This window comes from Montipora capricornis, chromosome 4 (genome assembly GCF_036669925.1).
Source record: "Montipora capricornis isolate CH-2021 chromosome 4, ASM3666992v2, whole genome shotgun sequence".
NCBI classification, from domain to species: domain Eukaryota; kingdom Metazoa; phylum Cnidaria; class Anthozoa; order Scleractinia; family Acroporidae; genus Montipora; species Montipora capricornis.
Genome location: NC_090886.1, coordinates 56489461 through 56514460, shown reverse-complemented (window position 1 = coordinate 56514460; position 25000 = coordinate 56489461). Strand labels below are relative to the sequence as shown.

General features: G+C 41.2%; 1 protein-coding gene across 2 annotated transcripts in view; it reads left to right on the top strand.

The window, feature by feature from the left end:
- The window catches only part of LOC138047609 (uncharacterized), a 100559-nt gene that overhangs the window by 58810 nt on the left and 16749 nt on the right, over positions 1 to 25000 (top strand). For both annotated transcript variants that reach the window (XM_068894533.1, XM_068894534.1), the window contains exons 30-50: positions 125 to 225; positions 377 to 539; positions 1189 to 1286; positions 2260 to 2326; positions 2569 to 2624; positions 3094 to 3168; positions 3306 to 3390; positions 3769 to 3831; positions 3915 to 4053; positions 10633 to 10697; positions 11430 to 11543; positions 11834 to 11886; positions 12074 to 12172; positions 18979 to 19068; positions 20370 to 20774; positions 20903 to 20966; positions 21118 to 21213; positions 21297 to 21434; positions 21726 to 21833; positions 22047 to 22117; positions 22471 to 22534. In XM_068894533.1, the coding sequence (XP_068750634.1) occupies positions 125 to 225; positions 377 to 539; positions 1189 to 1286; positions 2260 to 2326; positions 2569 to 2624; positions 3094 to 3168; positions 3306 to 3390; positions 3769 to 3831; positions 3915 to 4053; positions 10633 to 10697; positions 11430 to 11543; positions 11834 to 11886; positions 12074 to 12172; positions 18979 to 19068; positions 20370 to 20774; positions 20903 to 20966; positions 21118 to 21213; positions 21297 to 21434; positions 21726 to 21833; positions 22047 to 22117; positions 22471 to 22534 (2214 nt within the window). The remainder of the gene's footprint in view (positions 1 to 124; positions 226 to 376; positions 540 to 1188; positions 1287 to 2259; positions 2327 to 2568; positions 2625 to 3093; positions 3169 to 3305; positions 3391 to 3768; positions 3832 to 3914; positions 4054 to 10632; positions 10698 to 11429; positions 11544 to 11833; positions 11887 to 12073; positions 12173 to 18978; positions 19069 to 20369; positions 20775 to 20902; positions 20967 to 21117; positions 21214 to 21296; positions 21435 to 21725; positions 21834 to 22046; positions 22118 to 22470; positions 22535 to 25000) is intronic.

Sequence of the window (25000 nt, the reverse complement as noted above, 5' to 3'; positions counted from 1 at the left end):
TTTGAATATCATCACATGATCTATACTGGAAAATCAAAATATGCTAGCGAATAAGATCTCTTGTTTTGTTTTTGGCACTATGTTAGGGATAACCTGTGTGATGCAAGTCTGTTTTTGGTTACAGATTGTTCACAAGAATCTCATTATTTCCTCTGTTCTTCAACTTGATGGATGCTCCAAAGTTCTGTCTGATGCAAAGGCAAATGCTGTTGAAAACGAGAAAAGGTATTCGAAGGGTTCTTTTTATCGGCGCCAAATGTGATTGTCATTTTTGCTACTTCTCCTCGCTGTTCCAACCAAATAAAAAGTGGAGAACAGGATTGGAGCTTCAGTTTGAAGAGAAGCTAAAACCCGAACCTTTTTCAATTTATTTTAGGGCTGGTTTATCCCCACGTTCATCTCATGACACATCTTTTGCCAGCCGCGCAAGCTCGGCGGAAGGGACCTCATCTCACCTTACGGCATTCTCCAACAAAAGACTGGATCGAGAATTTGAACGAAAGCTTCAAGAAGTGTTCGTCTCTATTCAGCTTGAAAAGGTGCGAAGTTTAACAATGTATCTTAAAAGGTGTTCAAGTTACGGAGCTGACTTAAGCAGGGTTAATGCTTGCTACGAACTGAACCATCTCTACTGAACAATGCCACATCCAAGTATATAAGAACAAGATTCTGCACAAAATGGGTAAAACAACAACCCCTTTATGTTCCTTTTGCGGTCAGTTTGACGAGTCCCTGAAACTGACTGACTGTTACCTTGCTACGATCTTCAGGTTATCAGTGAAGACCTGGTTAGAGGGATATGGGATATTGGTGAACGCTTTAAGTATCTATGATAAAATGATTTTTTGATTAATCACATCATTCTTCTTGGAAAAAAATAGATCTATCGGTGTTGTTTGTTGTCTTCGAAGCCTTCGCTGACCTAGCACATAATTATATAAACTAAAATCACTGATATCCTAGAGCAATAACTGTCGTGAAACTCACCGTAGTCCTTATTATTGTTGTTGCCAAGGGTCAGGGTTTAGGGTTATTTTTGTTGTTGCAAATTTCATTATATTTATTTTGCAGGATCACTTCCCTTTGGGTATCCCCTTTCTTGTAGCTTTTTTTGGGAGGGGGAAGGGTGGGTAATGTTTTAGTTTTCTAGTGTAATTTTAATAGTTTTGTTACCTTAATTTATTTCAGACATTCTTGAGAGACAAAATGTTAAACGATTATATCCACAAAAAAGAGCAGATGGGAACAGTAATGAAGAATATCGATGAAGTTATTAAGCTCAAAAGGTGACTGACTTTCATCCTAGACTTTTTCACTAGTTTATCACAGGGATGTAGAGCTAGATACGTTGATGTTTTAAATTTTTTTTTTAATTTTTAGGTTTATTGGGTACTCCGCTGATAATATATAATATAAATTCACTATAATACTACACACGAAACGACGAAAAGCAAAAAAAAAAAAAAAGAAAGAAAGAAAGAAGCAAAACTCAAAAGGGACAGGTGCAACGGGACTAACGTCCCATGCGAGACTTGTGTCACTTAAGAGGTATGCTCAGCCCAGGTCAGAGAACCATCTTCCCTATGCGCATGCCCAAAAAGGGGGCGAAACATTGTAAATGTAAAGGCTTTGTTTATAGTGGAATTGCATTTAGCTATTAAGCTAGTTCACAGGCACTCCACCTTTAATTAATAATCTGAAAGAAACAATTCAAACTTAACAGAAACGTGATTAAGAACCCCAACTGGCAGGAGGCAACCAGTTGGGCATTTACAAAGCGTGGTAGATTTGAATCCGGGACAACAAATCCAGACCAGAGATTAGAACGGGATTTGAACCCGGGGCAGCCGCATGCAAACCCAACGCCCACGCCGTCTCCTACTTCGTTGTAGACTCGGTTTTGTAGTTCTCACCTGATAACCCGTTTTACATGAGTGAGTCCTTGATCAAAACTATTCAGTACTGTCAGAAACCCATAAGGGTTGAAACGTGTAACGGCCCCTTGTGTGCAGGGAAACAAGCCTCTGAATTTGCTAAGTACCGTATTTGGAACAAAGAGAGCGAGGGTTTCATTCATTCATTCAACCAATCAGTTCGCACTGAATATTCGGAAGTTGTGAACGCGCGTTACACGTTTCAACCCTTATGAGTTTCTGGTACTGTTGGATCAACATTTTAACATAACTTTTCTTGTGACTGCGTTTATGTCAAGTTTATTGTACCAACTTATTGTACCAAATTTTTCAATTCATTTCTCAGAAAGCTTGTCACGGACTTCTGTGAGAACCTTCATAAAAGAGTTTCCCAATATTCGTTGCAATCCCAGGTACGTGGATAGTTTTTGATGGTTAGCACCGCTATATTAGCGCCGCTATAATAATGATTAATATATTTGAATCCCTCAGTTCTATACCTTCATTTTTTTCCTCTGAGACACGAAGTTCTTCAACCTGTATTCAATCCCGCAAAATTTCACTCTCTGTTACTCACACCACAGTGCACCCATAGTGTTCATCTGTTTTGACATACAGTTGCGTTTAGTTGAACTACTTTTATTTTCATTTTCAGATAATTGCTTACTTTGCTAGCTTGGTGAATCTGATGGCCGATTTCCCAACTACTAGGTAAAGATGTTTCATTTATTAGCATGCTTTTCTTGTCTGCAAACTTCATAACCTCCATATCATATTCAATTTGTAACAGATAATTTGGGAAGTCCTGCCCTGTATTGTAAATTTCTCCAATCCCTTAGTTGAGTTTTGAGGGACAAGTTATTTTGATGATGAACTGACTCGGCGAACTGTTCTTTGGACTGCCGGTGTGATTCTTTTCTTTAGTTCAGTGGGTAGTTGTTACATCTTTATCCATGGATACCCGGTATCTATCGGATAGTATTTTCTTTTTGGATTAGCAAAGCGCATCTTTTTAGTAAGAGCTGTGTGGGCAAATCAACAAACATGTCCAAAACAGGCATGTTATGTTTCCGCACGCCACCTGAGCAGCATAACCTGACTTTTTAAAAAACGTTTTAATTAAAAACCTTGTATGTTGTACCTTAAAGAGGAAAATTTTCTGTGAATTCCGTAATCCTAGAGATTCCCATTTTGTCATCGGCGAAGAGGATGAGAAGAAAAATGAAGAAGACGACAAAATCACTTCCGATCCCAAGTACGTTATTTGTTGCTCGTGTCCTCTTGCAGGGATGGTTGATTTGAAATTTCTCTATGATCCTACGGATACTTCTTGTTTGTTTTGACAATGTTTTACAACTTGGCTCCATGCTCTCCTCTTTATTTCCTGTGTAGGCAATTCACTCCAAGGCCTCGAAGGCTTCTGTCCGCTGATGGCAGAAGCTTGTTGAATCTTTGGTTCATTCCACATTATACCGAGGTATGTACATCAACAAAATGGCTGTAGAATTCTGGACAGTTCGTGCCCGCCATAGATATTCTTAAGGCGCATTTTGACCACTAAATTAAAGGTGGGCAGACATAAGAAGTCATGTTGTAGGGACATGGTGCATCGACATTCCCCCTCGTGTGAACTGATACTTTTATAACTGGGCAACACCAATTTGGGGGTTATTTTGTCCCTGCGACGTGTCCCATGAAGTTCAGCTTGTTGAACTTCATGGGACACATCGCGGGGACAAAATCACACTTTGTTATGAAAAGTTAATAAAAACTGAGTCCAACTTGTTTCACGTAAAATCAGTCCAAAACCTTTCTTGGTGCCACCTAAAGTAATCCGTATAAAATTTACCTTTAGATTTTAAAAATGTACCCACATCTTAAAGGAGACGACAGGAATTCAGCTCTCAGAGTTACATTGGTGAGGCTATTTCTTTTCATTGATTTATGTTCTGCTCACTGTGAACTGTTCTTTAATATAGATTTTATTTACTTCTTGAGCAGCAGTTGATTTCTTCGCTACATGACATCTGCCAGTATCTGTGTGCGCATGCTCGTCTTGGTAGTTCTCATGCCCGGTTGGGATCGCAGAAGCTGGAATTTTCAGGCGTAACAGCTGATTGGGGAGGCACTGAGGGAATTGGTAAGCTTACAACAGCAGAAGTCACGATAGCTTGGGCCAAAGGTGCCAGCTATATTCATGGGAACCTTTGCTAAAGTCATTGTTTACGTTTTGTTTCATTAACATACGAGTCTGCGCACAGAAGGCATCACGCTATTTAGTTGAACTTAGTTCAATCTCCAATTTTAAGCCTTGTAGCTTTGATAACAAGCCAGTTATTACAATGTCACCATCAAAAATTGATGCATTCTTGGGTGGCAAAAACGCTAATGATAAATACATTGAAGAGTAGACGCCAGATCGTTTTCTTGAAGTGTAATAAGTAAAGTTCAAGTTTATTACCAAGTCAAAAAAGTTTTGGAATCATTATCAAATATTGAAAGTTGACATATAAGAGAAACAGTAGCGGTCCTAAGACAGAACCTTGTGGGACACCACAATTTTTCGGTTGTTTTTGGGAGATATCAGGTCCAATTTGAGTTGATTGAATACGTTGGAAAGATAAAAACGGAACCAATCGCTCACGATGCCTCTTATACCGTAATGATATAGTTTTTGTAGCACAATTTCGTAGTCAACTGTGTCAAACGCTTTTTTAAAATCATTGAATATACCACACGTATACATCCCTTGATCATGGTCCGTTCATCGTCTCTCTCGGAAATCGTATTGTGAATGGTAAAGAATATTACGTTCCTCCAGAAAAGACTTCAGTTGACGGTAGATAAGTTTTTCAATGATTCTGTTTAAAACGGAAAGAACCGAGATGGTCTGTAGTTATTTGGATCAGTAACATCCTCATTTTTTTAGATTGGTATGACTTTAGCATGTTTTAATCTAGACGGAAAAACTCCACTCGTAATTGAATCATTTATAATTTTGCACAAGGGCTTCGATATAGTTTTGCTTGCGCATTTCAACATTCGAGTTGGACAAGAGAACAACCGGTATGCCTTGTTGTGAGGCGTCGAAAGAATTTGTAATTCAACTTCAGAAGAAGTTACTGGTTGTAAGGCAAAAGATCCTAAACTGCTTGGTTTGGGCAAATAATTGGAGAAATGTTTGTGCGACAGTGGGATCTCAGAAGCCAGCCAGCCAGGTATTAATATGTTAATTAATCGTAAAAGAAAAGTGAAAATTCAATGACAGCTTTGAAGCGCCCTGGAAATAGGGGAGTCCTCTTTATATTATTTGAGTTAGTCATGAAGTAATCATGGTTGTGTAGCTTCTTACTTAACCTAGATAAAGTTAACATTTTATTTCTGTAAATTTTGTATTTGAACTTGTTACCGGAGAAGAAAAGATCATGATTTTTCTTAATTGAAACCCTAAGGCCTCTTGTTATCCAGGGTTTATTAAGTTGTTTGGCTTTACGTTTAGAAACTGTTTTGATCGGCGCATGTTTATTTACAATCCTGTTTAGTTTGTTATTAAAGTAGAGAAGGATTTGTTGACATCATTACTACTCTCTGAAACTGTAGGCCCCCAATTTAGCATTAACAAATTTTTCTTCTGAGAGATTTGAGTAGTCGCAAGTTACAAATTTTCGTGGCTTTATTTTCCCTCCTAATGGGCACACACAAAATTGTGAGACGTGGTCAGTTATGTCAGAAACAATGTTGCCGCTTAAAATATGCGCATCATAGTTGTTTACAAAGATATTATCAATAAGTGTTGCCGAAGTGCTGTGAACCCTTGTGGGCTTATCTATTGTTGGAGCGAAACAAAGGCTTTGAAGAGTATGCAAAAAAACTTTGAGCATATTTTGAGTTTGAGTTTCATAGCGGAGGAGGTTTATGTTGGCATCAGTCATTATATAAATCGGTTTACCTAGAGTTGAAAGCCTCTCAAGAGTTTCATCAAAATCATTTAAGAATTTATCAGGACAATTGTGTTGTCTATAAATTACTCCACAAATGATATCTTTTTTTTGTTGGCAAAATTAATAGTGATCCACAGAGCCTGAAATGCTTGATTACTGGTTCTTTCAATAACTGTATACTTAAGATCATTGTCAATATACATTCCCGCATCTCCAGCAGAGAGAAGGGTAGGTACGTATTCAAAATTATAATTAGGTATTGAGGGATCGAAATCAAGAGGGATATTACAATTTGTAATTTTTGCTTCTGTCACCCCAATGACGTTAAAGTGTAACTGAAGTTTGTCCAGTAAATGGACTTTGAAATTATCGATATTTAGACGCAAACTTCTTACATTATTGTGCAGTAAAGAAAAAGATGAGTTTTTGGATAACGTGGATTTTTGTTCTGAAAAAGTCTGACTAAAACTATTGGTTGAATAATATTTACACTGGATAGGTTGAGAAATATATATGTAATATGTACATACAGTTAATTATCTGATCTTTCCAGTTCCTTCAGATATTATTGCTTCGGTAACGTCGACATTAAACTCCTGCCTGGGCGCTCTTGAACCTCTTATGCATAGCACAGCTGATCTTAGTACGTTAAAGGACAGTTTGGCTCTAAGTCAGCCAATCACAGTGCTATAGCTCATGTGCTTCTTCTCAGAGACTTTGTGCGCGAGTTCAGCTATGAAGCGCTCAGCCTCCCTTCCACTTCCACCATAGGGTGTAAACTCGAGGGGGCTGAAGGAGCCATGCTCAACCTCAATGATGCGCTGATTGTATTGCCTCTTTTTCTCATTCTCGTTGAAACTGGATGCGGTTTCAAGTCTTTTGTTTAGGTGGCTCTTTGCAAATGGGTTAAAAACCCTTACATAAAAAAATGCACGTTGCCCCCTTTGCAAAAACCCTCGCGCACTAACATTCGATCAGACGGGCTTCATCTGATGAGTTGGTACTGCTACTTAGAATTTCTCCGGTTAGGGTCTGCAGATGTGGTTCGACTTCGACATCATGGCATACATCCTGGAGCAGCGATGGGAAGAAATCTCGTACTTCGTCATGCCTATGGACAAACTCACCTTTCATACACGACATCGCATGATCGATGTCGAATCTCTCTCCACATGGACATACAGACGGGAGGTACTTCAATGTCCAACGGTACCTTAAACTTAGTGAATCGTAGAATTCCCTCTTGTTTAGATTGTAGTTTTCTGACTTCAGTGGTAGTGCAGTTAACCAACTAGACGCGCCTTTCAGCGTGGCTAGGTCATTTGCCCTCAGTTGTTTAGGGCTCATCTTCGCACTAAGTTGCTCTAGGATGGCTTCATTGTGTTGCTCCCTTGCCTTTACGATGTCTCGTTTTGAGTGCTTGAGTAGTTCGTTGTCCACCTGTGCTGTGCTATCCTGATTGTTGATTTGCTCTATCAGCTGTTCTGTGGCTGCTCTGGATCTGGAAAACTCGGAGTTCGCAGTAGTAGACAAGATGGGAATGGCGAAGCCGCCCTTCTTTGCAGGTAATGAGAGCAGGAGTCGTTCGTCAGCAGAGCATATATGACCAACTGTTATTGCTGAGATAAACATTTGATTCACAAATGCGTCTCGTTGTACTAGGTGTTGCTTGATGTTGGGCACTGTTCTAACATAGTAGGTCAGTTTGTGTTTGAACCCGCTCACAAACGCATTGTATGCTGCTTGTGGTTCTGTCTTTGCTATCTTCGACAGTACTTTCAGCTGTTCGCACCACGAGCTGACTAACTCCTCAGCGTACTTGCCACTGCCTCTCTCGCTCCCAGTAAAACCACCAAGATATTTTTCTTCCTTCTGGTGTTATGTTTATGTTGGTTCCCTCAAATACCTCTCGTGCACATACGTCGGTGTGTTGCTTAAAACCTAGCCATGACTTTGCTGCGTTTCGATTATATCCTAGCTTGGGACCGTAGAGCACTATGTTGTCCCACCAGCGTCACAGAGAAATCAGGTGCCCAGCACCCCCCAAATCATTTGCAAAGGCTACATGCTTCATTGATACATCGGTTTCGGTTGCACGACGTTTTATCAGTTCTAAAAGGGGAGTTATGCCAAGAGCCATAATGGGATATATGGCTCTTGGTTATGCCTATTGCATAAACTGGCATTGCAAGGGGATCACCCTATGAAGTCTCTTCTGATGATGAGGTTTTAGTTCCGCCGAGCGCAAAAAAAAGAGAGGGTACACTGTAACAGTTCCTAATATAAATGGCCATTGGTGGGCATAAGCCCTAAGATTGTGACCAGCTGCTCCAAAGTTCTTAGACACCAGGATTCGTCTCCACCCATCTGCGTCTAGACCCGAGGGCCCACTAGAACCCTTTGTCTGTAATGCTGAATTTGCTATGGTAGATCCTGTAATGCTTTCAAACATCACAGGATCAACAAATGGTGGTTGGCCATCCATTACAAAAAGGGTCATCTTCCCTTGCCTCTGGGTGTTTCTGTATCAGCTCATCTATTATGCTTTGGGACAGAGGGAGAACCCCTTTGCAAATCTGTTGGTCTAACAGCTTCATAGCTGCATTTATCTTCCCTTCAAGCTCAAGCTTAGCAATTGTTTTGGATAATCTTTGTTCGTTCATTCCCTTGGGATTTGTAGGCAATTTGGCCTGGATTGTACTGCATGACCTCCCCTAATAATGCATCCAGATCACCCTGATCCCACTTTTGGGGGCGTCTTGACAAACACTGGGAGTGTTCCTTTGATGTTGACTTGAAGGTTGCCTTCTGAAAATGTAGAGCGGCATTTTCGTGATAACTTTCAGAGCCATGTCCTTGTAATCGGTTGCATCGAGGTTCCAAAACTCTATCCACTTTGTTGTTTCGGAGACAAATTTCTTACAACCGCTCCACTGGGCAATTTAAAAAAGGTTTCGCCTCCAATAAACAATTTTCTCGTATATGTTATCGATCACTTGATGGATATTGTCTTTTGGTTGTGTTGGAATTGGTCGATTCCCTGTGTCATTATTGCTACTATCTTGGGGTTGTTCACGCTCTAACATCCCCTGTGGTACCGACTCCGCGTTTGAATGTCTCCTTCTACAGCTGCTCAGATGGATATTCCTACCATGACCGGTGGAGAACGTTCGTAAACAAAGGTTGCATTGAGCACCGGGCAATTGTCGAATTTGAGTACCCTCTCGATCGAGTTGATCCCGCTTCATTTTCTCTTCAATATAGAAACTAAATACGGCAAAAAAGCTAATTCTCTAGGTCAGAACATTCAAAGCCACTCAGAAGTGCAATAAATGATGCATCTCGATGCTTATTCCGAACCGAAAAGCACTTAGTTTCTCGACCGAGTAAATCGATATCCAGCCGCCATCTTGGTCGAAGAAGTTGAAGATCATTGAGACACGATCAACCGTACCACTCTTGATTCAGCAGAAACTGAATTCGTGCTGCGCTTTAAAAGACTTCGCGGCGTTAAAGAGCTCCTGGGTCTTAGGAGTTAAGTGATCTACAATCATCATTTTACATTTGCAAAACGTGAAGTTTCCGGAAGACCAACATCTTGGGGAGCTACTTGAGAAACTTCGGTCTGTTCATAATTTCTTCTCGAGCTAGCCGCCTAATGAATTTACAGATGATAGGTTTCGGCCTACTTGAAGCATTTCGTGGCTTTACTCGGTGTGCTATGTCGATGTCATGGATGGAGATGTTAGCGCCCATTTTATTGAACATCTTCACACACAAGAACTTCCCGCCACATGAACTGCTTTACACAACAGGGACCAAGTTTGCCTTTAAATTTAAACCGACCACTTAATTAAAAACTGGCTACGCAGTACGCATTTATGCGAATAAAAGTACTCTGAATCACCTCATTTACTCTTTTTTCAACTCTGACTTTAAGTGTTGCCTTTCAGTTCTGAAGTGGGAAATTCGTCGACTATAGTGAGATCGCTGTCCTTTTGGAGGCTATGTTTGACGCATAGGTAGCACGAGCAAAATCAAATATTACAAGTAGATTGATTCTAATCGAAGAAACTATCGATAACGCAAATTAATTATAATTAGATCTAATTACTTAACTTGGTGAAAAGCACAAGCAAAATCGAACATTTCAAGTGGTGTTTTTTCAAGAGAGACAATAGACAGACGAAATTTGTTGGAATGATCACAACGACTGGGGGTCGAACTCGAAATGTGTGGGGCGAACTTCAAGGGGTCGACCTCGCTGGGGGCGAAACTTTCTGGTACCGCTGGAATATCGCATTCTGGAATATCGCATTCAAATTTTCAGAGATAGTTAATCATGCATAGATTTTGCACGTCTAACCTCTCATTCAGTGTGAGGCTGGACGTGCAAAGACAAAGTCTTTATTCCCCACGGACTCCAAAATGGCCGCTGAATGATAAAGGTGAATACACTTTCAATATTCAGTACTTTTTTCTTGGCTGGCTGACTAGAAAACGATAGCCTTGTGTTTAGGGTTAGCGATTTTCTTTTTTTTGCGAAAGCAACGATCACAAACAAACATTGGAGGATTTATGTTTTCAGGTGATGATGCAGTTTGACTCTGGCTCTTGGTGTGAATCCGCCGCCAGTGTTAAGAGTCTAATTGCGGCATTAGTTCTTTCATCGAAGTGCGGGGAGGGGAGGGGGGGGGGGGGGGGCGAAGAAGAAGTTAATTGCCATCCACTTGCGAATTGAAGAGGTTATTTGTTGTTTATAATTTTATTAATTATAGGTGCAGAACTGCGAGAGATTCAGAGGCAAATCAACCACTTGGAAAATCCAGTTGATCCACACGAGGTATTTGAAAATAGAGTGGTAAGGAAAAATCTGATTTCTGACGTTTAACTGTGACATGGAAAGGAATTAGTCAGAACTGGCATTGCTGCAACCTTGTCCCCAACAGGGTCTCTCTTCTTCCCTTCGTTGGAGCGGGAGAGAGAGCCTGGGGACTAGGTTGGCATTGCTGATTTTTTACTCATGGGAAAGAGGTTGGTGTGGCATTATGGCATGTTCAGGAGCATTTAAAACATTTCTCAGGAAATTAAGGTCGTTTTACGCAGGTCAGTCTTTGTACGATCACTTTTATGTTACTTTAACTTTCTCTCCACTGTTGCTCTCTAATTGTAATTTTCAATTCATTGAAAGTATAATCGTTCTGCCCTTGATGTTGGACGTATGCTGCGTGTTAGATGAGAAATACTTTGCAACATTTCAGTGGCTACTCAGTCTGAAGGTGGTTTTCAATTAGTCATATCTGGCGTACCGAGTGGTTGTTTTCGTGAAGCCGTGATTGTCTTATAAGCCTATTAGGACATACTTTACATCGCAAGACCGACTGTCTCATTTGTAATGGATCTTTCATGTACATGCACTTAGAATGGAATTATTCACCAAATGCTTGCATATATGCTGGCCTCATCCCCAGTCATCTCACCTTTGTCTTACGGACGGATCGTTTACATCAGTGTGAGTTTTTTATTACCCTGACATCTTGCGCTCCTGTTTAGTAGTGTATCTATATTATTGTAGGTTGCGGACTTTCTGACCAAACGCCGTGATAACATGTTTCTGGAGTTCGACATATCCATCAGTCATTCAGTTAGGGATACGTTCCTGTCTACCGGCAATGAAGCTGCGTATAAGGTTCGTAAAGCTACAAGACTCTCAAAGGTATTCCCGTTTTCTGTGATGATGTAAGCCTGGGGATTACGTTGATTAGTCACGTTGTGGTACAAATCTGCTTTAATACTGAACTGGATGATCTTCCTTTAATTGATGTCAACGGTCGTTCTTCTCCATATGCACTGCATCGTCAGTGCGGAGTTCAACGGGTTCTGCAGATTGATGAAAGTATGAATTGCATAAAATTGCTCTCTGATTGTTCAAATGCATGAATTCTCCGTAACTTATTTTGTTTTGCTGTTGTTTCAAAGAGCATCACTCAAAATATGCAGTTTGCTCTAAAGAACCTCAGCAATCTCCCGAGGTATGTTGTCATTTTCACTGATTTGTGGTTTGCGGGTTTACATAAGTCAGAGAACTGACAGATCTTTTGAAAGGGATCTTAAAATTTACTTCTTTTGGTCATGATCATTATTATCGTTTGTGTGGGAGCATACGTACCTAACAGCAGCCTTATTGTATCTTTTGTATCCTCTCTCCTTTCGTTTCAGACCCTCCATCTATGGTGCTTTCCTGTCTGTTCCTGAACCTTTGGAGGCGAGTGATGAAGTCACCAAGAGCCTCTTTCCCTGGAGATCCTTTTTGGACAGGTGAGAAATTGGTCCACAGGCGCCCCAAGCTCAGTGTGAGGAAAGTGAACAAAAATATAAGGATTTGTGTGGGAATCCCGATAAACGACCTGAGAAGATAATTACATGAAAACACTCTCAATAAAAAAGCGTAAACGTATTGTCATTGTGGGTCGCTTCCTTCCTTTGTGTTTTTAACGGTTCGACAGGAATTGAGCCATTGTCAGTTCCTCTGAATTCTCAGGAGCCCACCAAATGGAGTCAAATATTCCTGGATAAAATGTTCCCACGGTTACAATTCTACCGTGGAATTCATGGGCAAATGCTTTTCTTTCATTTCAATCCGGTAGCCGCGCAATCGAAGCCCTGTGCGCGACGTCAAGCGGCTGTTACTAGGGAGCTTACGCAACGAGGACGACGACGGCTACGAGGACTTCATTTAAAAATACGAGTTCGCGTTATTCATATCACTACAAAACTATTGCTGGTTTTCACTCACGTGATCAATTACCATGTTTTTCAACGAAAACAAAAGGAAGCGTTTGCATAATAATAGAGTTAAATTCCCGGAGGATTTCGTCGGGGCACCAACATGGCCGCCTTTTCTTTGTTTTGGGCACCAACATGGCGGTCGTGACGTCATGTGAAAACCGAGAATTTCATGTCGTTTCGCGTTAAAAATGTGTAGTAACTGTTGAGGAATTAAACTGGTATGAGTGAGTTGGAAGCGTAGAGATACAACTGAAAATTCATCGTCATGTGCTAACGTCCTCCACAGAACCTTGAATTTGGTCATTTCACGTCGTCATTTAGGAGATGACGGCAAAGAAATGTACCAAAATGTAAAACGCACATGCAGAGCCATTGTTTTTGCTCACTAAAGCTATTGTTTTGTAGCGTCGTCGTTGCCGTCGGCGTCGTCGTTTTGTAAGCTCCCTAGTGTCCCAAACGAAACGATAAAACGATGGAAAAGATCCTTGGACACTTTGAACACCACACGGCGACCGTTGAGTTCGGGTTGGTAACGTCGTCAGGGACAACAAACAAAGACTCAACAACAACAACAACAAAAGGTTTATGTGTACTGGAAAGTTAACTAGCTAAATAACAATATGTGAATTAAAAATACAAACAGTAGTAGCTGGTCTCCCAAAATAACTAAAAAGCTAAACAAGTTGGGTAACCACCATTTATTATTTGTGAATAAGTTTACAGTCAGGCAAGAGGCATTGCTGTATTTAACTGAATTATTTACATTGACACACCTAATCAAGGGAGAAGATTACAAAACCGAATTCAACGGTCGCTGTGTGGTGTTCAAAGTGTCCGAGGATCTTTCCATCATTTTATCCTTTCGTTTGGGACACTAAACAGCCGTCTGATGTCGCTGGCAGGGCTTTGATTGCGCAGCTACCGGATTGACATGAAAGAAAAATATTTCCCCTTGAATTGTACGGCGGAATTGTAATGGAGGGAAAATTTTATCCAGGAATATTTGACTCCATTTGGTTGGCTCCTGAGAATTCAGTGTTCAGCCTTGGTTTTTGTTATAACCGTTGACAACCGAGGAACTTATAATGGCTCAATTCGCGTCAAATCTGGAAAAGACCACACTGGAAAGAAGCGACCCACAATGGCAATGAGGTTGGGCTTTTTAATTGAAAATTTTATCGTAAAATTATCCTCTCAGGTCGTTTGTTGGGATTCCCATACAAATCCTTGTCTTTGCTGGCTTTCCTCACACTGAGCTTGGGGCACCTGTGATCGATCTGGCCCCAGTTCATCAAAGGCCGGATAACTTTATCCAGTGGATGATAAGTCATTTTTAGATGTTAATGCTGGTAAGCAAATACTGGGCAGCGCCTGGGAGGAGAGCGTGACTTCCCATCACGTGACTACCTTATTTGGCTATTTCATTCATCCCGCCATGCGAGCCTTCTCAGTTTGACATTTCCAAAGCTCAACTAGTTCTGTTTTTTCCGTTGAGCAATTTAATCTTTGCTGGGGAATTTGCTGACCTCACAAACGCGGTTTTTTACGCCCCTTGCTATCTCAAACCTTTTATTTATTACTGGAACTCGGGAACAATTTATTGAATGGCTTCACACCGTTGTTCCTTCCGCACCATCTTGTAGCTCGCGTACACCAAGCGTCCATCTGACCAGCAGAGAAACGTTCACGCTCCACCGTGAACCCCCTTTACTTCAAGTGCCTCTGCTGAGGAAGTTTCATCCTATATAGACCCACCAGCAATTGTCACCATCCCTGACGATGCCCTGCTTGAAACAGCGGTCAAAACGGTCAAATTTTATTCCAAGATGGCGTCCAAGCAAGAAGAGCTTCACACACAGACACGTCCCCAACCACGTTAGCCACTCTTATTTCCATCATCGTGGACGAAAATCGAGGAATCTACCGCCAAATCAGTTCCTGCTCCAACCTCAATAGCCTCCGCCTCAATCTGTGCAACCTCGACAAACTCCCGCCATTTGCTACTCACCGACGACTTCGACTTCATCGCCAGCCTTCTCAACCATCCCAGTGCCAGCAACAACATTCCTTCCCCATTTTTCAAGGACAGTCGCCGTTATCAGCACATGTTCCAACCAAAGTTAAACGCGCAACATTAAAGGGTGAGTATGTTGAGTTTGTCGCGGTGCTGCCAGAAAACTCGCGCCTTTCAGATAACGACCTTCCTGGGCTTTCCATTTCCTTTATCGGTAAACCACAAAGAGTTTCCCCCTCCTCTCGGAGAAAGTAAGCCCAGCTCGATTCTTGTCGGCATTTTCTGAATGGTTTTCTCATGGGTGGATCCAGGATTTTTCATGAGTGATTTGCACCAACTAAACTAGAGGGGTTTCGGGGCATGCTCCCCCAAGAAAATTTGAAATTTGGTGCTCTCCGAATGCCATTTTCCCGCACCATCATAACATTGGCCTCGACAGTCATCCATAGATAGTCCTAAATCAGCTATATTATATCTTTGAAAGCTGCTCCTGTCGTTCCATCCTCACAAAGGTAGAATCCCACAAACCCTTCTCTGACTGTTTTGGTTGAATCAAGAAATCTGATCACCACTGAAAGATTTTCTTTGTTTGATACGTCAGCTGCTCCGTCAGACCTAATAGAAAAATAATTGCTCTCCCTGATTTCCTGCGACAAATTATTCACTATGATAGCACCCACAGTCGTAATCATCTTGTTTTGATGGGTTTAAGAAATATGTCGCATTTCTGGGTGCAGTTTTTTTCAAGTGACGTTGCAGTGTTTGATCACCGCTGTCAATTCGAAATTCTAATAGTGCCTGAAAGTTTCCAGAAAGACTGGCATTTTGTGGATCATCATCTCGTGGACCTCTGAGGGCTATGTTGTCTCTTTCGCAAAAAATTATTGTCTTGAACAGGGATTTCAGAATTTCGCGATTTGTTTTGATTTGTTGTTGAAGTAGGCTGTTTATCTGTCGATCAATTGGGAGCGATTAACTTGTACATTTTGACCTGCTTTATGGATACCAGAAAGCAACGACCGCATGGTCTTGTGTATGCGTCTAGCATTATCTTTTCACTTTCAAAAGCGCACATTTTGGAGAGAAAAGGTATCCGACCTCGAATGTACATGTAATAATGAAATCTATCTGCCCCCCTAGTTTGTCGAAAATTTCAGCTACGGAAACACTAGTCACACCCTGTCGAAGACAATCCGCCATAGTGGTACATTCCTCACACCAGTCCTTGAATCTCTTTACTGAGTCGTTTTTCCCCCTGCAATACATATTTTACGAGAAACAACGGCTTGTGAGGTTATGGAGGTTGTTAACGGAAAAACTCCTTCATTTCTATTTCAAAACAGTCTCAGGATAAAAAGTAAGACACCTCTTGGCAAACAGATCTGACCTTAACAATGGTGACCAGTTGTGAAATTCTGGTCGCCAGTACTCAATTTTTTAGTCGCATTAGCAACCAGGAAGGCGCAATTTCAGACCCCGTAACCTGCCTCCAGAATAATCCCCATTCACCCCTGAGGGAGCTCCAGGGAATGGCCCGAAAAAACCACTACTACCTCTACACAGCACTTCCCGTTGGCCTACGGAGTGCCCCTTCATTTTTAATCAGCTTTCCATATCCCCCTCCCTGCTCGACCTGCTCACAAGTTCACCCTGATCCCTTTTGTTACTCATCTGTGCAATACAGGCTCCTACGGCGCGATTATGTTTATCTGGCAGCACTTGACAACCTTCACATTGAGTCTGGCTGTCTCCTGGACATTCTGGCTATGCCAGTCCTTCACAAAATTTTGAGGGGGATCAAGCTCTCCCATGGGAATGCAAGAAGGCTTGCCACCTGATCACCTCATCAGTTCTCCATAGCATCTAAGCATACTAAGTTACAACCTTTTAAGTCTACCAAATGTTGACTCCTTTATGTTATGGGCTGCATTTACCCTTTCATTTTTTGGCTTCTTAAGAAGCAGCGAATTTACCTGCAATGGCAATTTCGACCCTCAGTCCCACCTTGCTAGAACAGACATTTCTTTTCATCCCAACATCCTTCACCCTACTTCATTTGACACTGCAATTTAAAAGTCCAAAACTGACCCTTTCTGGGAGACAGCCAGGCTCAGTTTTGCAAGGTCAAACTCAGACCTTTATGCATCGTCTGCCCTGCAAGATTATATGCTCAAAACTGCAACTCAAGACCCTGGCCAGCTACTCTTCAGCTTCTCCTGTGGACCATATCTCACCCAGACTTCACACACCAACAACTTATGGTCTCTCTTAAACCTCTGTGACAATGACAGCTCCTCCTCTGCCTCTCACAGCTTTAGTATTGGTGCTGCTCCAACCGGCAGAATCACTGGCATTTTCAACTGGCTCTTCAAATTCTGGGTCGCTGGAATCCTAACACATACCAAGCTTACATCAGGACTCCAAAGGAAACAATGTGTCAGGTTCCTCAGTCATTGGCCTCTTGCTCCTCCTGCTAACAACCCCCTGGAATCCTTGAAAGCACTTGAGTATCTCATTGAAACTTGGATTTTTCTAACAATCAGTAATGATCTATGACACTTCCTTGGATAACTTAATTCATATTTTCCTGTATCGTCCTGAACCTATAGTGTTTTCACCTATGGGTACAGCAATCACGTTGGCATCCCCCTGGAAGCCTGCTGTGTGCATTTGCTTCCCCCCCCCCCCCCACCCTCATTTCTCCTCGATACGATTGCCTTTCATCCCCTTTTCAGCCACATGCCAGCCATCTCATGGGTGAAAGCACTATCCTAAGCTTAATGCCATGTTTCTCCTTTAAAACAAAAAAGGAAAAAGGCCCATTCGGCACTTGAGGGCTTTCTGTGACATTCTCTTTCCTTGGGCTTTCTGCCCTCTCAAGTTCATGTAGTACTATTGGAAATGACTATTTTGACGGAAATGTTTTGCATGAGGGTCCTATCCCCTCCAGCCAAATGTGTTGTGCGAGGGTCCTATCCCCTCCAGCTGAATGTTTTGTGTGAGGGTCCTATCCCCTCCAGTCTAATGTTTTGTGCGAGGGTCCTATCCCCTCCAGTCGAATGTTTTTTGCGAGGGTCCTATCCCCTCCAGTCAAATGTTTAGTGCGAGGGTCCTATCCCCTCCAGTCAAATTTTTTGTGCGAGGGTCCTATCCCTTCCATTCAAATGTCTAGTGTGAGGGTCCTATCCCCTCCAGTTAATTGTTTTGTGTGAGGGTCCTATCCCCTCCAGTCTCTATGCGATGCCCATTGGCTTTGGTTTTGTTTTTTTTTTTACACTCATGTCGTACTTTCGACCCCTATCTCCACTCGTCGGTTCTCTACTTTCACCTTTGGGGCAGGCAATGTTTGCTTTTCGCTATTGCAACTCCGTGGAGATGGGGTCATTTTTTCTCCCTGTCAAATTGGGAGCAAAACCACTAAATGGGCTTCGCACAGGGCACTCCTCGTTTATCTCGGCGTTTTGGGCGGGGAATTGCTGCCTGCGGCACCCCTTCAGCCCTGTGCTGAAGCCCCGTTAGGGAGGGGGCATATTGTTACTCTGCTGGACTGGGTTAACTTGGCCCCAGGACATTATGCCAGCAACTATGCCCGCCTTGCAATACAGGCATGAGGCACCCCCTCGGCTAGTTGCCGAGGCCCCTCATCCGGTGGTCCATACCGGCGGTGGGTTTTATCCGCGCCTTGCCAGTACATTCCCTGTCCCTCGTTTACGCCCAAGTTGTGTGTATTGTCTTTTATTGCGCACCAAAGCATTAAATGATATTTTAGAATAAAACAAGGTCTTTATAGAGAGTAAAATATTCCTCGCGTTAAACGTTGGCCAGGAGATTGTACATGCCTTTACTTAGATTTACTTATAGTGTGCGTATTCACAGTTACTGGGACAAATACTGAAATCTTTGCTTTGATTGAAACTGTCATACTGTGCCTCGGCTTATCCATCAGATAAAGTTATCCGTCCCTAGAGCAACCTGGTCGCCGGGAGATTTCCCAAACTTACATGTTTCATTTGCATCAAGTGAGATATAAGCAAAACTTAGAAGCGTGGCACTGCGTGATAAGAAGCATGCATCATGATTGCTGAAAATGAAAGGTTAGGGTTAGGGTTAGGGTTAGTTAGGGTTAAGGTTAGGGTTAGGTTAGTCACAAATTTAAGTAAGAGATTCGGTGATTTTGAATAATCCGATGTGCCAGAAGGAATCTCAAAAAGCAAACTGTAATATGTTTGGTTGCTGTTTTATTCTTAGTTTCTTGTGTCCATATTCAGTTGTCTAGCAAAATCTGCGCTTGATGATGTTGTTTTTGTTGTTGTTGTTACAGATACGGACCTTTTCCCATGATGTACTGGCCGTGGGATCTCATTGGTGAGAACATGCAGCTGTGCCTAGCTGGCTTGCGTGACGTTGATCGGTCAGTTGAGTCGAGCTTTACAATCTTAATAGTAAGATAATCAGTTCATTAGCACTCTTTGTATTTATAAAATTAAAATTACAAAGGTTAGTGTTGGAAGGGTGTGATGGCTAACAATGTAGGCATTTTTTAACCATTTCCTTACGTTTCGTAGAATTCCCCTCGCACCGAGCCCGAGAGTTCAGCACAAAGGGAATCTATCACATATCCCCGAGAGACACGTCAATAAAAAGCTTATTTGTCAGTTGGTGAAGTTTTCTACCATAAAATAATATATAAATTCTCTCGAGGATTAATATGCACATGTGTTGGATTAGTATACACATTTGTAGGATAAGTATGCACTAAGTTCTTGGAAGCAATGAGCAACTCCGAAGAAGAATTGTTTTTAACCCAAAGCAGCTTTTCCCGCTCTTTGGAAGCTCGTTTTCGGCAGCTGGATTTCCTTTGTGAATGGGACAACTTAGACTTCCAACCAGGATGCTCAAACTTAACTTGTTTGTTTCTTCTTTAGAGTTTACAAGTAGGGGGAGACTAAGTCGAGGGGAATATGTTTGGGGGATTATGTTGAGGGGAATATGTTCCATTGTTTTGCTATTGTTTCAACCCCGCACTCCCCTGTTACAATCAAAGCCGCCACCAACTTTTCAAACAGTGAATAATAATCAGGGATCATGTAATATATTCCCCTGTACAGAACAAAGGAAACCGAGCCAAGTGACAAATAAGCCCAAATGTCCCTTTCAATTACGGGCAAAACATTCAAGGAACGTAGATGGATTATTTCAACTACAGAAAGCCTAACCCCGGAGTACCAGTCATGACCAAGGTGGGTGTTAACCTGGATGGCAAGCGTGGTGTATACCACCTCTCCGAACAACTGGAGTGGATTAAGTAGTGTTAACTTTAATTTCCTGGCGCCAATCCACAAAGCTACTTTGCATAGAGATGCAAAATTGCAACAAGTAAGCAACACCAAACTCCTTATTTTCGTGCCTGTTTTAATTTTTTTTAAGCTAGAGTTTTAATGTAAAGTTCCTATCCGTTGTAAAAAGTTCCGCGAGCCTTACTACCGTTCGGACCTGACTACAGCATTATCTCAGATAGTTTGTTCTCAAACAGGTCTATAAATGATTACCGGCTACAGCCTGTCGGGTTGAACTTCAAACTTGCGTTTCGTCCGCGGAAAAGAAGCGATAGTCTTAGTTCCTTTGGGTTACTGAAACATTGTTTTGATCTCCGATCGCGACGTTAAATTAAATTTTCATGAAGGCTTACCTGTTGGTATTCCCGCACCACAGGCATGTTGTGAATGGTGAAATTCTCGGCGTCTCTTTGCTTTTGGAAGATGTTCTCCAAAATGGCCTCACCGACATCTTTACGCAGCAGCCAGATGAACCAGTAATCGTCGGATCACGCTCTCGACCAGGTACGAGCATGTCCAGAAGACCCTCGAGCCGTCATGGAGAAAAGTCCGACAGTATAGAAGACGATGAATTTGAAACTGCTGTTCCCGTGGAGACTCGGCCTTTTGCTGATATTCCCAAGGGACCTGTTTCACTCGGCATCAACCCCCAAGCGGCAGTGAAATTAATCAATCTGTTTTTGTTGGTGTGTTCAAGACTGGAGCTACTTAAAACTGACTGGGGCTGCAGAAAGCTGGGAGTAAATGAGATATCCACATCTAGGCTTTATAGAACGTTTTGGTGAGTATGGCTTACTTAAAATAAAGGTCAGGGAAGTTTCAAAAGCAAAACAGTCGTGAACAGCATTGACTAAACGTTTATAACATGTTTAGAATTTTCTCTAATAATCCTTGTTTTCTGTGTCGCAGCAAAATTTACAAGATTGAAATTCTGCAACCAGTTTATCAACAAGTTGCAGTTAAACTGGGCCTGGTACGTATACTATACTCAGATCTTGAGCTTCATCTTGAGCTCACTACTGAACATTATGTTCAGATCCATAACACTTGCAGTCTAATCGTACGGCGTGGTTATGTGGTCCTTGTTAATTTATACTGACTATTTTTCACACTCTTGGTAACAGGGTCAAGAGTATGCGGCGCTTGGTGCCCTGGTGAGTGATGACGAGCGTCTCTCCTCTCCTCCTGGGTCTACAGAAATGGAACTCAAAGTCAAACAGGTTCATTTGTTGCTGCCTTTGTAACGGTCCAACAGAACATTGTCCTAATTTTGATTGTAATGAAACTCTTGCTATGTTTGCAGGTTATTCGATTGTTAGAGAACTTAGAGTGCACTATGATTTATGATGTCATAAAAAGAATATCCCGTGAGCACACTCTGGTGGTGTCTGAGCGAGGAAGGGATGACGCAACTCTGCCAACTGATTTGTGGAAAAAACCGGTTAGTATTGATTGAGAGGTACGATTAACAAAACGGCTAGCGTACATTTTCACATTGCTAAAAAAGAGAGAAAAAGGGGCGTCGACCTGCAACCATTGTTTGCCGATTCTAAAACGCAAATTCAGACTCATATTGATATGGGAGGTAACAAAGTGTGAGTAACCCCCCCCCCCTCCCGGCCAGTGTTATTTTTTTGTGCCTTTGGCCATTTCTAGGTTTATAGCCAGACGTCTGTAGTTACGCGTAACGTCTTCTCCAAACGTGACCTCGATGTCCACTCTATTTTTTCAGGCCATGAAAGAGAACTGCACCATTTCTAAGCCTCATTTGGTTGAGAATTTTCTTCAATATCTGATGTCAGAGCACACGGAGAAAGACGATAGATTGACGTTTACCAAGGTATAGCGCTTCACTTAAATAGTTTAATTTGTGTTGTAGTTTAATTTGCTTGTAGCTGTTACTTGGATGGATGGATGGCCTTTCTTTAACACGATAAAAATTAAAGCTACGTAGCTTTAATGTCTTTCTGAGCTTGAGCGTATCTATATGGTTACAATCATTTCACATTGAGGTTTTCTGTTTTTCATTTATTCGTTTTGTTATTGCTTTCAGGAGCATTTGGACAATTGTCTGGTAAAACTTGCTTCAGAAACAATGTTAAGAGAGAGAAATTGTTTCGAGAGGTAAACATCCTGCAATCCAACCACAAGGAGCCCTTTTTCGTTTTAGATTTCCTAGTAATGGTAAAGTGACCTGTGGTTTTGGGTTTAATTGTTGTTACGAACAGAAAGACAGAGAAACTACGGTAGTTTGAAATTCTGGAGTGCACAGTCAAACCAAGTAAAATTTAAGGCAAGTTTAGCATAGAGTACAGTAAGTTGTTAGTATTAAAATAATCTAAAAAATGAGGAAGGAAAGTGTAAAGTCGCGTAGAAGGCAGGTCACAAGAAAAATACGTAATTTGGGTTAAACCATTGGGTTAACAATCCGTTGCAATTATTTACTTATCAGTTTTCTGTTATTCAATGTTTTTAAGCTACGCGATGTACTACGAGAACCTGTTACGTCATCAGCATCAATTGTTGTACATTAAAGAGCAGGTATGACTTTGAAATGTGTAATGTGTTTGGGTGCGTGACTCATAAAAAAAAAAAATAAATAATAATAATAATAATTAAAAAAAAAATAAAAAAAATAAAAAAAAAAAATAATAATAATAAGCATTTATGTAGCGCTAAATCGACTAATTCTTCATAGCGCTTTACAATATCTACTGTATAGTTAAAATATTACAAATTTATAAAAAAAGAAATCGATTAATTTTTAAAAAGAAAATTTTAACTACGATTTACTAAAAGCAATTGAAAACAAGTAAGTCTTTAATGTCCTTTTTAAAAATAGTTAAAGTGTCTGATGATCTAATTGATAAGGGTAGTTCATTTCATAGTTTTGGATCAGCAGCCCAAAAAGCTCTGTCTCCATACGTCTTCAGAGATGTCTTTGAGATGCTCAAGAGTCTTTGTGAAGAAGAGCGTAGTGAACGAGAATCAGCAGGAGCTAAACCATTCAGACCTTTGTAGACTAACAGAAGTACTTTGAAAATGATTCTATATTTAACTGGTAACCAGTGAAGTTTACGTTGAACGGGAGTGATATGATCAGTTTTCTTTGTAAAAGTAACAATTCTTTCAGCGGCATTCTGTACAGTTTGTAACTTGTTAGTCATATAGGTTGGAAGTCCATAAAGCAGAGAATTGCATTTGTCCAATTTGGATATTTATATATTTATACTATATTTAACTGGTAACCAGTGAAGTTTACGTTGAACGGGAGTGATATGATCAGTTTTCTTTGTAAAAGTAACAATTCTTTCAGCGGCATTCTGTACAGTTTGTAACTTGTTAGTCATATAGGTTGGAAGTCCATAAAGCAGAGAATTGCATTTGTCCAATTTGGAGGAAATGTAGGCATGAATCAAAATTTCGGCAGTGTCCTGGCTCAGGTATCTTCTGATTTTACGTATGCTCCCTAGATGGTAGTATGAGGCTTGACAGACTTTTTTCACGTGTATATGCATCATTGCATGTTGATCAGAGTAGACTCCCAGATTTCTTGTTGACTCCTCGGACTGATCATTTCATCGCCAACTTGAAGATAACTTAAAACAGGAGATTGACGATATCTGGAACTAATGAGTAACAGTTCAGTCTTATCTTAATTTAGCTTCAGACCATTCAAAATGTGTTTAACACATACTTCTAATTTATTCTTAACCAAATAGAGGTCTTGTTGTGACTGAGAAGGGAAAGAGACATCAATTTCTGTGTCATCTGCATATAAGTGATATTGTAAATCGTGCGACTTGGTTATATCAGCGATTGATTCTGTATATAGAACATACAAGAGTAGCCTTACTACCGAACCCTGCGGTACACCACGCGATCCCTAAGATACGATTCAATCCAAGCAATCACTTGACCTTTTACACCAGATCTTAGTGCAAGTCTTGACAACAGGATGGAGTGATCAACTGTGCCAAAGGCTGCTGATAGGTCTAACAAGAGCAGTACTATAGAATAATTGATATCAACAGCGCGTAGGATATCGCTCTGAACCTTAACCAGAGCAGTTTCTGTTGAATGGAAGACAATACGCGGATTGAAATATCTCATCCATATGGTAGTTCACTATGCAGTTGGTGAGTTGAACGGCCACAGCCTCAGGCTTCTCGATGATCTTGGAGAAAAGGCTTAGATTTGATACTGGTCGAAAATTAGAGAGTTGATTGTGGTCAGCATCAGGCTTCTTTAAGCGACGAAACACAGCAGCAGTCTTAAGCGATGTTACCATAGTAGCTGAAGATAGTGACATGTTGACAATCTTTGTTATAGTTGGAAGTAACACTTTAAAGCAACCCTTAAAGACTGTAGATTGAATAGGATCTAAACAGCATGACTTAGTGGAAGGTTTACCACAACAATCTGATCTTCCGTAACTTCGTCAAAAACACGGGAAGTATTTGAGCTTTCAGTAGAAGGATCCAGAGTACGATTTTCACTGATCTCATCTTTTTTACTGGAGAGGGACTGATGGATCTTCTCAACCTTTTCCGTTAAATAGTCAGCAAATGAGTTGGCCAATGTTGTGTTGTTGTGAGAGGCAGGGTATCTCCTAACTGATGGCTTCTGTAAAAAGGAAAGGGAAGGAAACGAACTTTATTTAAGTGTCTAATCTTCAAGCGCTGTAGAGCACTAATCGGGGACACTGTAAATTTAAATTAACAAGTTAACGCAAAGCAAATCAAATTTTGGTTTTTGAGGAGAGGGGAAAACCGGACTACCCGGAGAAAAACCTCTCGTTGCAGAGTAGAGAACCAACAAACTCAACCCACATATGACGCCCAGTCTGGGAATCGAACCACTGCGCCATCCCTGCACCCCCTGTAAAAGTTTATTTGCAGTATTAAATAATACCCTCTGATCCGATGAATGCTGTTTGATAATTTGTGTATAGTGTTCAGACTTTAGAGAACCAATGAGATGGATAACCAAACCACACTGGTTGAC